This window comes from Pocillopora damicornis, chromosome 1 (assembly GCF_964200805.1).
Source record: "Pocillopora damicornis chromosome 1, jaPocDami1.2, whole genome shotgun sequence".
Taxonomy (NCBI): domain Eukaryota; kingdom Metazoa; phylum Cnidaria; class Anthozoa; order Scleractinia; family Pocilloporidae; genus Pocillopora; species Pocillopora damicornis.
Genome location: NC_142670.1, coordinates 28,524,303 through 28,537,031, shown reverse-complemented (window position 1 = coordinate 28,537,031; position 12,729 = coordinate 28,524,303). Strand labels below are relative to the sequence as shown.

Sequence of the window (12,729 nt, the reverse complement as noted above, 5' to 3'; positions counted from 1 at the left end):
TAAAAATCATGTAAAAATATGAAATTAATTACAGTGTATTTCAAAAAATGGTGTCCTGGTAACTGCTAAGAAGTTTTGTTCCCCCATCTTAACAAAAATTTTGAGTTAACGAAAAAAAAGGAGCCCTCATGACAGTCTCTACATGACAAAGAGCCAATGAAATAAAAATCTCGGTGTGACTGAAACAAAGGTCGTCCATGGATATCTGTCATTCTAATTTTCTAACAAATTTTCCACTGAAACAACATTAGTGCCATATGCCATAAGTCACCACTTACCAAGCTCAAAATAATAAAATTAGCCTTTCACAAACAAATTCAAAAACAATGATTCCTAAATTTGATCCCGCCAATGATTGCAATGGATCAAACCAAGGACAGAGAACAATAAATTAACTCCTTATTAATTGCATGTTTCCAGGAAATACATTGCTTTGATTTGTGTAGATGAATCTCTTTAAAGTTGTTAAACTATCAACCCTTCACACAACCCTCACACCAATGTGTACACTCTCCATACTGCTCCTTACACATTTGCTAATGTAATGACTAGGCGAATTTGTCATAATTCTGAGCTTCCTTATCATGGGATCATTTTTCTTTATTCTCATGACCTTAATATTTGATTCAGGAGTGGTGCTTTAAGGAGAAGTTGGAAGCCAGTCACTCAGAGGTTAATTTACATGCTGAAACATTAAATTTCCTAATCCTTCAGTATTGAACTTTCTTGTGCAATTTGTGAATGATACAAAGTTTTATATAAACAATGAGCTATGGATGGAAAAAACCTAAACGACTCAGTCTACACTAGCTGACCAAAGGTTTCCAATGGTCTTTACTCACAATGACTTCATGTGAATTGTTACATCATGAACAGTTGATGGTAAGGAAACTAGAAGTTTTATTTACTAGTGTTTATTGTCAGGCCAGAAAAGCCACTTACACTCCAATTTTAATTAACAAAGGACAAAACTGAGAACAAAATTGGAAGCAGTATTCAAAGTGAATATCTCTTTAATGAGAAAACCAAAATAATGTTACGTTTAAAACTTAATGTTGGCAGTGCGGCTATTTAACTTTTGATATTTATTCACAAGCAATGCTTTCACACAATATTATAATCTTTCTGAATCTTAAGGCCCAGTTGGTCAAAGGGTAGATAAACCCTATCCAAAGGATAAATCACCAACCACTGTGCTGTCTGCCATATGGAAATTTATCCAGAGATTAACATTATCCACCCTTTGAAAAACTGCGACCTGGACTGCAAAGTACAGCTTCACCACCATTATGTTCTGTCTCCCCTTCAAATTTTGCTATTCAAGAATGTGAAAACATTTGTGTTTATGAGAACAAAAATAATTATCAATGGTAAAAATTGTTCAACATCAAACTCCATATTCTCAAAATAAATTTCTAAGAGAAGCCATATAAAATCCTGAGCCTCTGATCATGTAAATTTGTTGCCCACATAAGCAAAGATCCCACAAAATTGTTACCTAGGAAACTATCTCAAAATGCTTTCACATTATTAAATTAGGCAAAATTTAAATCTTCATAATGACCAAAAGAAAAAATCACAACCCAGTGCTTAGAACACAGTGTATAAAAATATCCAAAGAGAGTGTATGACAGCTAAGATTCTAAGGCTGAAAGATGTTTAATTTTACATACACTCCTATGGTAGAAACTGTACCATTCATAGGCATGTTTGTATAAAAAAAAAAGTGGTACCAATAGCCATTATAAAGATCATCTTTGCTTTTCTATAGTATAAGATATATGTAAAATTATTCGTAAAATTTTTCTTCATTTCTTATATATTTCTGAAACATTTAACAAAATTAACAATATAACTTGTTCTCTTGTGTTTCTCAACCTCTCCCAGATCTTGAAACTTGCAAAAAATATTAAAGTTGAAGACACTATGGTCAAAAAAGATGCTAAAAGTACATAGCATAGTAGGTACAGTGACTCAAAAATTGTCTTGAATCAAGAGCAACACCACCACAACTATATTTACAACAACAAAAACAACAATAGTAAACAAATTCACTCTTAGAGAGTGTTTTGGTTTTTTTTTTTTTTTGCACCCGCTGAGTCACCACTCCACCCACACACACACACAGATGACTCAACACCCTCCCATTATGGTGCCCATTTGTTTCTCAATTGCCTCACTATTTCTTGAATTGTCTTCCTTTCCCACTGTTTCTTTCTTTCTACTCTCTCTGTCAAAAATTTTACGCGAAAAAAATGTGTGTTGGATATTCCAGGTTTAAAACTATTAAAGTATTTCTGATCCATTGCCACTGGTTAAACTCACACACAAAATTGAGGACCAGCATTCACAGTTCTAAATAGTCACTAAAAAAGGTTTAACCTCGAAATTATGCTTTCATTCCTTCTCCACAGATTATTGATCCTTTCTTGATGGAGTCCTCCAGTTTTGAAAACCACCTACAAAAAAAGCCAGAATAAAAATGGCTATTATTAGCTTTACTGGCTTTATCATTGTTAAGTCAGATAATAATTTAACTCTTTACAACCTACCACTATGTATATTCTCCATACTGTTCCCTATACATTTTCTTATGTGCTGAAAAGAAGAATTTGTGTAACAATCAAGAGCTTCTTTAGTTGTCATCATTTCCTTTGTTCTCCTGAAATTAATGAGTGATTTGGCTGTGATATTGTAGGGAGAAATTAGATGCTGAGGGGACAATTGTGAATGGTTATTCCCCATTGCCAACCAGCCGTGGATCACAGCTGACATAAGATTGCACTAAGACCAAAAAAATTGAAAATGGTGCATAGCTGCTGGAGAACATTTCACTGCTGATCATAAGTGTAAAGATTGAAAGATGACAACTGAAGACCTATCTGGCAAACTTGGACTGAACTCTTTACCCTCATAATGTCTCTCCCTTCCTCTGAAGGAAAGTGTGGTGCTGGCATACATGTATGTTCAGAAAATTTGAATACATGAATCCCATCAAAATACCTCATGCTACAGAGGAGCCATAAAACTCAGATATCATAACATTACAATAACGTGTGACCCTAACAGCAAAATCCACAGGCCAACCATTTTGGAATTGATTCTCATGAATGATGTCATGATGGTATTTCACATCTACAACTAAGATCTCCTACCTATTCCTGTCCATATCACTATCGGCAGCAAAAAAGTAAGTCCTATATAACGGATCTGTAGAAACAGCTTTAAAGTAGTATTTCTTTTCCTTCTGCTCTCCTATTTGAATTGTGTAGCCATGAAGCTTTGCCACTCCCAAGGCAACGGTGTTGGACATGTCAGAGTAGTAGTAGAGAAAGCCATCCTTAAGGACAAAATAGCGTTTCCTCCAAACCTTGATACCCTGGCCTTGCTTGTGTAGGTAACCATGGCAATCAGGATCCCTGATTGATAGGGCAGGAATGCTAACATTGTGGACACTTCCTTCCGAAAGAGTGAATGGATTGGACTGCATATGAGAAGGAAAGAGGAATATATGATATGCATTGTTCACAAAGTTTGTTTCATTAATATGGTTGGATATTGGAAAAACCAGCAAACAAACAATCAAACATCAAAACAATGCCAAAAGCCAATATCCAACAGGAATCACTAAAATACCTCAATAAATCTCAGTCCATTCAAAGCTCATATTCTGTGACCAAATGTTTCTTATTCTATTTCTAAAATCTGAGGTGACAGAGGGAGGTGGCATGCACAAGCAAAAGAGCCTGTCAAATTCACTAGCTGCCAACTCTTACTGAGAGCTCTGATAATTACTTGTGATATTTGTTAAATAAGAGATTAAAAAAAACTACATACACTGCCAGATGACCCCTTGATTGCATCCATCATGGCCATCATCCACTTGCGCATGTCCACATCACTACCTGCGCACATGTAATATGTCCTTGCACCACCTTTGGTCAGCTTGAAGCAGTGGGGTTTGTTAATCTCAGGTGCTTTTGATATTGAGTAGTTTGCCAAGATGATTGCACCACAAGGTGATTTATCTTTTTGTTTGTTGTAGTAGTACAGGCAGTTGTCACTTCTCAACACAAACCTAATGCAAGTAAGTAACATATCAAGACATGTTTTTTGATTGAAGGTTCATAATAGTAATAGGATCATGTGGAGTCCAGTTTGGTCTGAAATTATATGAGTGATTAACAAAATCAGATGATCCCGAAGTGGGAGTCCAATTTGTAAGTCAAGAGTATGATTACCAACAGAGTTGGACTATGCAAAGTCCTAAATAGAGAAAGATGTTTTTTGTCTTGTCACAAGCATGGGACAAAGAAAAATTCTGAGTCCCCATGAGGACACAAAGTCCTGTTACCAATTAATCAAAACAGTTACCATTCACTAAAATGAAATACTTTTTGGACAAATATATCTGGTAGAGACAATAACTAAGTAAAAAATTCCTCAATTTTGGAAATTCCACTGTATTTTTCAGGACAAGTGGTTGTTGAAAGGACTAAGTATGATTGGCTGTTTCAACTGTCCAGTTAGAGGTTTCCAATTACAGCCAACTGTTGATTACACTGTCCTATTACAACTGTACAGAATGATTAAAGAAAAAAAAGCAGCTGATGCTCTAATCACATTTGAGGAGATTGTAATGGATATAATTAGAACAAAAATTAATTGCCATAGACTGTTTACATCACACTCCTTCACTGGACAATTCTCTTACCATCTTTTTCTCCAGTTCTTTGGAGTTAAGCCGGATCCACCCATCTTCAACAAGTGTCCTCTGATGTAATCTAAACAAAAAAAAAATTGCATTGCATAGGGTAGAAGAATTTAATCTCTTCTTTCTTGTTCCCTCTTATGCCTGATGGACTGATCATACATGTAAGGAAATGATTGTGTGGTGTGGTTGTCCATCTTCTGCTGTCAGCTTCCATGCATGACCTTATCAGAGTTGCATCAGAATGGAAAGTTTAACCCTTAACACCCTAACATCAGAATGCATATTCTCCATACTGTTCTCCAAACATTTTCTTTTGAGCTGACAAGGAGAATTTGTTAAAAAATGAAGAGTTTATTTGGTTTGTGAACATTTCCAATATTCTCATGAACTTAATGTGTGCAGATTCAGGAGTGATATTTTAGGGAGAAATTAGATGCTTGTAACAGGATCAAAGGGTTAAAATAAAAAAAATCACATAGGTCAGCACTAACCCTCCTTCGTTAATTTTCCATCAGGAATGTCACTTTTGGAAAAACTTTCACGGAAGTCTCTCTCAGAAACAGTTGATGAATCTGATGACAAGCGTTCCCTGTCTGTTTCCAGAAGCCATGACTTTCTATTAGAAGCTCCAAGATTGTCAGTACCAAAGGCATTATTCTCCTCATCATCTCCATAATCAGAAGGTGTGTCTGAATCTATCCCATCCTCATTTGATACTGGTGTTCCTGGTCGACTGTTTGATGAGCTTTCCTCTGTTCCTGCTGATATGCCACTCTCGTCTGTTGTAATTTCAATATCAGGTATTGCTGCTTCCATGCCACTCCTTGCAACTTCCAAGTCAAGTTCATCTGCAGAATCTGACTTCTCAGTGGAGGCATTGTCAGGGTCATTTTTGCATTCCTGTCCTGTTACTTCTTGCAAAGGTTCCTCTGCATTACTTACTTCTCCTGATAATTCACCTTCTTGCCCTACATCTTCATGTCCATCTGCTGGGTTACTAGTCTCCAAGACACTACTGTCTTCAACTTGTGAATCCTCACTGCATGGTAGAACTTGCTCATCAGATACAGCATTTTCCTTTTCCATGACTGGTGTTTCAGTAATGTCCACTTCAGTTTCCCTGTTGTCATTATCAACTTCATCTGCTATCTTCTTACAACTCTCTTCATCTTTGTTTCCATTGTCAACATTTTCTGATGTAACCACCTCAATGCATCCTTCTTTGCCACTTTCTTCTTCTATTTTCTTTTCATTTGATTGTTTCATCTGAGTCATTGCTGTACACAGTTGCTGTTCTAGCCCTGCTAGATCCTCCATGGCCTTTGATAAGCTCTTGGCAAGATCAGTAGTGGTTGATTTTGGGTAATTCTCACTATCAACCTCTTGGACATCACCACATGAAACATTAGCACTGTCAACACTATCAGTCTCACTACTTTCAGTTGTTTGTACTACAGTATCAATCAAACTCTTTTCTAAACTTTCTTCTGTCCTTACTGACTTACTTGTTGCATCTGGATTTGACAGAACAACAACAGTTGTACCATTTTGATCAACTGATTTCTCTTCATCACAAATCTGATCAGATATTGCCATTTTTTCAGATGGTACCTCTGTAGCACCTTGCTCAGGTGCACCATGTGAATTTACCTCACCACTATCAGAAATGTATGATACAGAACCACCTTCCACTCCATCTTTACCTTGAGGACATGACTGTTCATTCTCACTGTTGTTGGATTCCTTAACAGATGATGACAGATCTGAAGATTCCACTGCTTCTTCTTGCTCAAGTGTTCTATTCAAAGAATCCTTAAGATCACTTTCTGTTTTGTTCTGATCATTTTTTCCAGTTTGAGCATCAGTTTGTAGTTTATCAGTGATGCTATTAGAATCATTTTGCTCTAAGATGGAAGGATCAGAAGAAGCATTTGCTTCTCCTGGATTATTTGTTCCTTCCATTTCATCTTGTTTCTCTGCATCACTACTGCTGTCTTGAAGCTTCTGATCAGGAGGGTCAGAGGGCTCCCTTACTCCATCTCCAACTCCACTTATAGCATTAGCCTCCTCTTCTTGGAGTTTAGGATCATTAGCAATCTCCATAAAAGAATCAAACAATTCATCAGCAGCTATATCATCAGCAGATGATAATTCTTGTGGGGATTTTTCATCAGGAGTTTCTCCTTGATTCATGAGACCAGTACCATCCTCTCTTGTTTCATCAGCCATTACTCAAACACTCAAGTCAAAAAGCTGTATAAAAAAGGTAAATAAAAGATATCTCCATAAGGTGAGTCCTCAAATTTGCATCTTTCTTTCATTGAGCATCCTCTTCGGATAAACTCCCCTCCTAATGACTGAAATTTTTAGATTGGCTCCCCTACTTATGTTACCAAAATGATGATGTGGATGCATGATAAGTTATGTCTGTACTTGAGGCAGGTGGTCTGTCCAGCCCCAGCTTATCTATAGCAGGAAGCAACTACGAGTATAACTACTCCCCCTTGGATGGGATGCCAGTCCATCACCAGGTTCCCCCTCTGCATTTCATCAGCCTTCCCAAGCAATTTACTGGTACCCTTTTAAACTCCTAAGTTGGGAGAGGCACTGATCTTTATGACTTTAGGAGGAGAGCTTATCCAAAGAGGATGCTCAATGAAAGATGAAAGTAAAGTGTTTTGCCAAAGAACGCAACGCGATGACAACTCAGCAAGGTCATAAACCTGGACCTCTTGACCCAGAGCCCAGCATACTAATCATAAGGTCACTGCTTCTCCCGATAAGGAGGCCTAGGTTATGTTTATCCTTCCAGTCACGCTTGTTTTACGATCACTAGTACTCGTAATTACTCCTAACAACATGCACATAATTTCAAGGAAAGATAACAATTTCTTTTATTCCAAGTTGAATCCTTCAACATGCTGGTTTTCAATCAAACATTATTCTGTCTGTTGTTATTTTCTCTCTTCTCGTCACCTCTCTGCTTCACAGGACACTTACTACTGAAAGGAGAAATTACTTATTAGTTACTCCTGGGAGAGGGAGAGATAATTCAGTTGTGCCCTTGGCTTCTTGAGTGGAACCATCCACTTTTTTTAGAGATTCTTTCTCCAGAAAAACTGACATAACACTGTACAGCTGGATTACCACTGTTGCATGATTTCTCATGTAAGAGAGCATGATTTACAAACTTTTCTCATATTCTCCCAACATCCCAAGTGGGTTATTTTGCCAGCAAAACTATAGGAAGTGACGTTTATTGCTTTTATAAAATAACTTAAATGGGGTCACCTGTACAATAAAAGATAAGTTTTTGACCAATCTTCCTATCTCAGTTATTTTGAAATAGTGCCTATGCTGAAAATAAAGAGAGTTGTCTAATACACCCAGATTGAGTTGACTTCTCTAAGGCAGTTTACAAATCAACCAACCAGAAGTCAATCTGTGTTGATTCACAAGTTGCCTTGTGATGCCAGAAATCAGTTGATTGGATTCAACTCCAACTGGACAACTCATCTCAGTTGAAGTTGACCTGTCACATTTGGAAGTTGTTTTGCAAGACACTTAGAAAATATTCCACAATGTGCTAACAGGGATGGTTAAACATGTTGTCGACTTGACTCACATCAACATGAATGATTCATCTCCTTTTAAGTGAACCCATCATACCAGAAGTTAATTTCCACGACATTTAGAATATATTCCGCAACCTACTAGGAGAGAGGATTGAAAATGTTGTTGAGTTGACTCCATTCAACTGAAAATCACATGATTTGTCTCATTTGTCATTCTGCAAGTTGCTACATTGAAAATGTTGTCCAATCAACTCAATTCAACTTAACTTTTTTGAAATTGAGAATTGAACAATTCATCTCCTTTAGAACCTGATGCATACCTGATGTTTAGTTATCAACACTGAAGCCATTGGCTTTGCACAATTTGGTCTAAATCGATAGAAATCATGAAATCAAAGCTCAACATTGCCAAGCTTGGAAAACAAATACCACAATCTCTGTTTCACCAACAATTTCCTCTTTTTCTTCACAGACATACTTCTATACAACCGACATAAGCCCAAGTTAGTTTAACCCTTAACACCCTAATGTCATTATGCATATTCTCCATACTGTTCTTTATACACTTTCTAAGGTGCTCATAACGAGATTTTGTTTACTGTTCTTTTGTTGGTAATCATTTCCTTCGTTCTCGTGATCTAAGTGTGTGATTCAGGGGTGATATTGCAGGTAGAAATTAGATGCAAGTCACTCTTAGGGTTTAAAAGGTTAAAAAGCTCCTTCCTACAAAATGAAGGACTGTTAAAAGACAAAATAAACAAACATGATCAAGTGAAAAAGCCAGCCATATAGCCTTCACATCACACTAAGCCTTCACAGTTGTTGTTTTTAAAACAAAAGCTTAAAAATAAGGTAATCATATGTACACAGGGGGGCTTGTGTGAGCATCTAGCAGAATGGGATCGTTAACAGCTCTAGTGTATTCAGTTCTCTGCAAACTTCCCATGCATGTAACAAATGGAAGATGCTAAAAAGAAAAATCAGATATAGCGTTGATAGTGTCCCTATCTTTTCATGTTAAACAAGAAAAGTTCATATGCTTTTTACCTAGGACAATTTTACCTTGTTTCCCTAAGACAAGTCAAGTCAACTCATGCAAATCATGTCAATTGGTCAACATTTATTACCCTTCATTTACTACCCTCCAGTGCTTGTAGGGTATAACTTTGTTTTTCCACAAGTCAGCATCAACTTAACCAAAAATGCATCGAGTCAACCCAAGCAAATCATGTCAATTTGTTAACATTTACCACCACCATTTAACCCTTAAATGTGTATTGTGTTCTTCTGCAAATTGATTTTGGGTGAAATGGATCTACTTATGAACTAAAAACAACTCAACCCCTGCATATCATGTAGATTTATCAGCATAAAGTATCCCATTTAACACATGAGTGTTTATCGTGTTCTTCTGCGGATTGACTTCCAATGCAGATTGACTTCACTATAAACAAGTCAAGTCAAACCATACAAATTGTCACTTCCTCAATATTAGTACCCCCATTTAACACTTAAGTTTGTATTGTGTTCTTGAGCAGATTGACATGCGGTGAGATGGATCTTTTCAACAAAAGATGAGTCAGGTTGACCTGAGTGAATTGTCCCAATTCTTCCACATTTATTACCCTCTAACTCTCAAGTGTGTATGGTGATCTTCAATGATTGGACTTACAGTGAGACCAATCGACTTAACTGAAGACGAGTTGCGTTAATCAGTGTTCTTCTGCGATTTGACTTACAGTGAGACAGATCAACATAACCAAGGATGAGTCAAGTTGAATCGAGTCAAATTGTGTGCAGGTTCATCAATATTATCTTCTCATGCAAATTGACTTCTGGCTGTTTCACACTCAAAGAACAAGGAAGGTTCAAGTTGCCACAATCACACTAGCTTGTGCCCCTCAGCTACCAGCATGTTAACACAATTCAACTTCCACAGGGTAGATTAATCAACTACCCCTGATGAACCAAGTCAGTGGGGTGTATTGGACATGTATGCAAATAAAAACAAAACAACTTGTGGACCGTTACATCTGTGGAAAATGTTCACCAACATTCAACTAGCACTCTAGCTCATTTCCACAGATGAATCCTGTCACTGCATTATTGCTATGTTCTCAAGAAACCTGTACTGATTCACAGCCAAAACAATGCAACCCTGATCATGTATGCAAGAAGACAAACTCGCAACGGAAATCCATGGGGCGAAGCGGCGGAAATCGAAGATTCATGAAATATTCAAACACAATGGAAATTTCAAAGTCTCTCCAGCAGAAATGTTGCCTTAGAATACCTCAAGACTTTATTGTAGCCTCTATTTTGCTATTATAAAACAGATGCATGTCATTGACTTGGAGAGATTGCCTCACAAAACACTAATTAGTGATATTAAAGCCCCATTCAAACCGCTACAACTTGTTTTGAATCGCGAACAAAATCAAGAGTTCACCATTTTAAGATAAGAAACAATACCTTTCGCCATTTCTTGCGCGCGAGGTGTTTCTCGACACGGATGCTTTGAAACTTAATTATTAGCTTCACTGATCAAAAAGGACAAATTCCTCTCCGAACTCGTCTGAAGAAGTAGAATAAATTATAAATTGGGTTCAGCTGGGTAAATGAACTGAAAAGCTTAGTTATGCAAATATCTAGACGACCTGGAGAGACAAGAAACACCGGAATTAGTAATGTAGTTTCCGCAGCTGAACCTCTAAAAGAATAACTATTGTCCAAAAAAAACACTCTTGGTTTATAAGCACTTCCTAGCCCTAGGCATCAAACCGCTTGTAGTGTACGATGTAGCTTACAGCCAGCGCCTAAATATCTTACGTTAACCAAGGCAGCTTAATTAGCGTAAATCTTTTTATTGATGTCTCGAGGACAGACTTGATTTCGGATGACGAACGAACTGATGCAACTTTTGTAATTGGTTCGCATAAACATGGCTATGGTCTAACTCAGTAATACACACAAGGAAGATTGATTCACGATATTCCATACGATGAAAGAGCGATACCGAATAAACGAAATCAACTTTGATAAGATATTAAAAAAACACTCACCTTCGATCGAACACTTAATCGCAATCTTCTGACGTACTCGATCACACTCAGGCCTGTTTTCTCCCTTGCGGTCACGTTTTCAATCAAATTTTCTCTCTGAGTGAGTGAACATCTGAGCAAGACAAAAGTTCTATTCTTGAAAAGCAATTGAAAACGTCTGAAATATAGAAACAGCACGACCTTTTCAGCTCATACGGGAAGTCACGGCTGAAATTGGCTACACACGAACGCTAGCTGTCAATCATTTGTTAAGCGAAAGCCGCGGGCAAGACGCGGGAAGCTTGCTACTTGTCAAAGCTTCTCGAATCTTCTCCAAATGTTTACTCAAGATAATCTCTTTGTTTTTCTCAATTAGTAGCCTCATGATACGTCAATTATTTGCGTTGACGTTTTAATGAACAAAAGATCCACTAGTTTTGCACGGGATAGATATTTGATCGGTATCTGGTGATTTCGCCAACGAGTGATTTCGCCAACGTCACGTTCGCCAACGTCTTTGGTCGCTTGGCCAACGCGATGAGTCGCTTGGCCAACGTCCTACTGGTCACTTCGCCAATGTATTAGTTTACTCTAAATAAAAATTTACCATTACTTCTTCTTGCTTTTGTGTGTTGTTTACTTGACTGAGCTGACTTGATTTCCCCGTTCGGACTTAGTTTCCTTCCGTTATTTTGTTCGGACTTTGTTTCCTTCTTTTGTACGCGCAACTTAAAACACAGTGGGCCCACATAAATGCACGGCACGCCACGCGTCACCGGCGCTGTATGTTGCTGAATTTAACTTAGAGCAATAAAGTCGCGTGTGTGCAACCTTTTCCTTAAGTTCTTCTATAAGGTTTATTTGTCGATAACAGAGATTTATATAATTACCTTTGAGACTTCTAGAACAGAGATTTATATAAATACATTGTAGACTACTACTACTACTAATTCTATAACTCCAGCGCATATGAATAGACGCGTAAACTCATTGTGTTAAAACTTGTTAATTTTATCCTATTGTTCTAAATAAACCAATCCAATTGCTTGAAACTAACTGGTATGATATTTCGATCCTTCGAAGTTTATAAAACACACTAGCATGCGGAGAATGTTCATTTCAATCATACGATTACGACACTCTACGACTCATAACGAATTATCTCGGAAATCCTTTATCTCGGAATACTATTAATATCAGGATGGCTACTGCGCAGATTTTAAACTGTATTGTTTGCCACGAACTGGTACAGCCTCGCCAGCAAGCGGTTCAGTGCGATGGATGTTTTCGCTGGAACCACTTACACCGGTAAGTTATATTTACTTATATATACTCTGATACTCTAAAAAGTAGAGACCTGGGCCAGGATTAAAAGTTGATGGAGGATCTAATTTCTCTT

General features: G+C 37.4%; 1 protein-coding gene across 2 annotated transcripts; it reads right to left on the bottom strand.

Annotated features, from left to right (window-relative positions):
• Positions 1–995: 995 nt before the first annotated feature.
• Positions 996–11,700, bottom strand: LOC113687168 (uncharacterized). 2 transcript variants are annotated; one of them, XM_089187959.1, is made up of 7 exons: positions 11,352–11,598; positions 10,762–10,864; positions 5,206–6,967; positions 4,715–4,784; positions 3,838–4,078; positions 3,156–3,484; positions 996–2,459 (listed from the first exon to the last, which is right to left on the bottom strand). In XM_089187959.1, the coding sequence occupies exons 3-7, from the start codon at positions 6,941–6,943 to the stop codon at positions 2,390–2,392; spliced, it is 2,448 nt and encodes an 815-aa protein (XP_089044085.1). In that variant the 5' UTR covers positions 6,944–6,967; positions 10,762–10,864; positions 11,352–11,598; the 3' UTR covers positions 996–2,389. The 2 variants fall into 2 exon arrangements, with proteins under 2 accessions (XP_089044085.1, XP_089044083.1); XM_089187957.1 differs by lacking the exon at positions 10,762–10,864 and having other exon boundaries at positions 11,352–11,700.
• Between the last annotated feature and the right edge of the window lie 1,029 nt (positions 11,701–12,729).

Excerpts from the sequence above, each read along its gene's own strand:
- LOC113687168 (XM_089187957.1), bottom strand. The coding sequence starts at position 6,943 with ATGGCTGATGAAACAAGAGAGGATGGTACTGGTCTCATGAATCAAGGA. Across the intron at positions 4,785-5,205 it reads TGGAAAATTAACGAAGGAGG|ATTACATCAGAGGACACTTG; the intron begins GTTAGTGCTGAC and ends TTTTTTGTTTAG. Across the intron at positions 3,485-3,837 it reads TCAAGGGGTCATCTGGCAGT|TCCAATCCATTCACTCTTTC; the intron begins GTATGTAGTTTT and ends TCTCATATGCAG.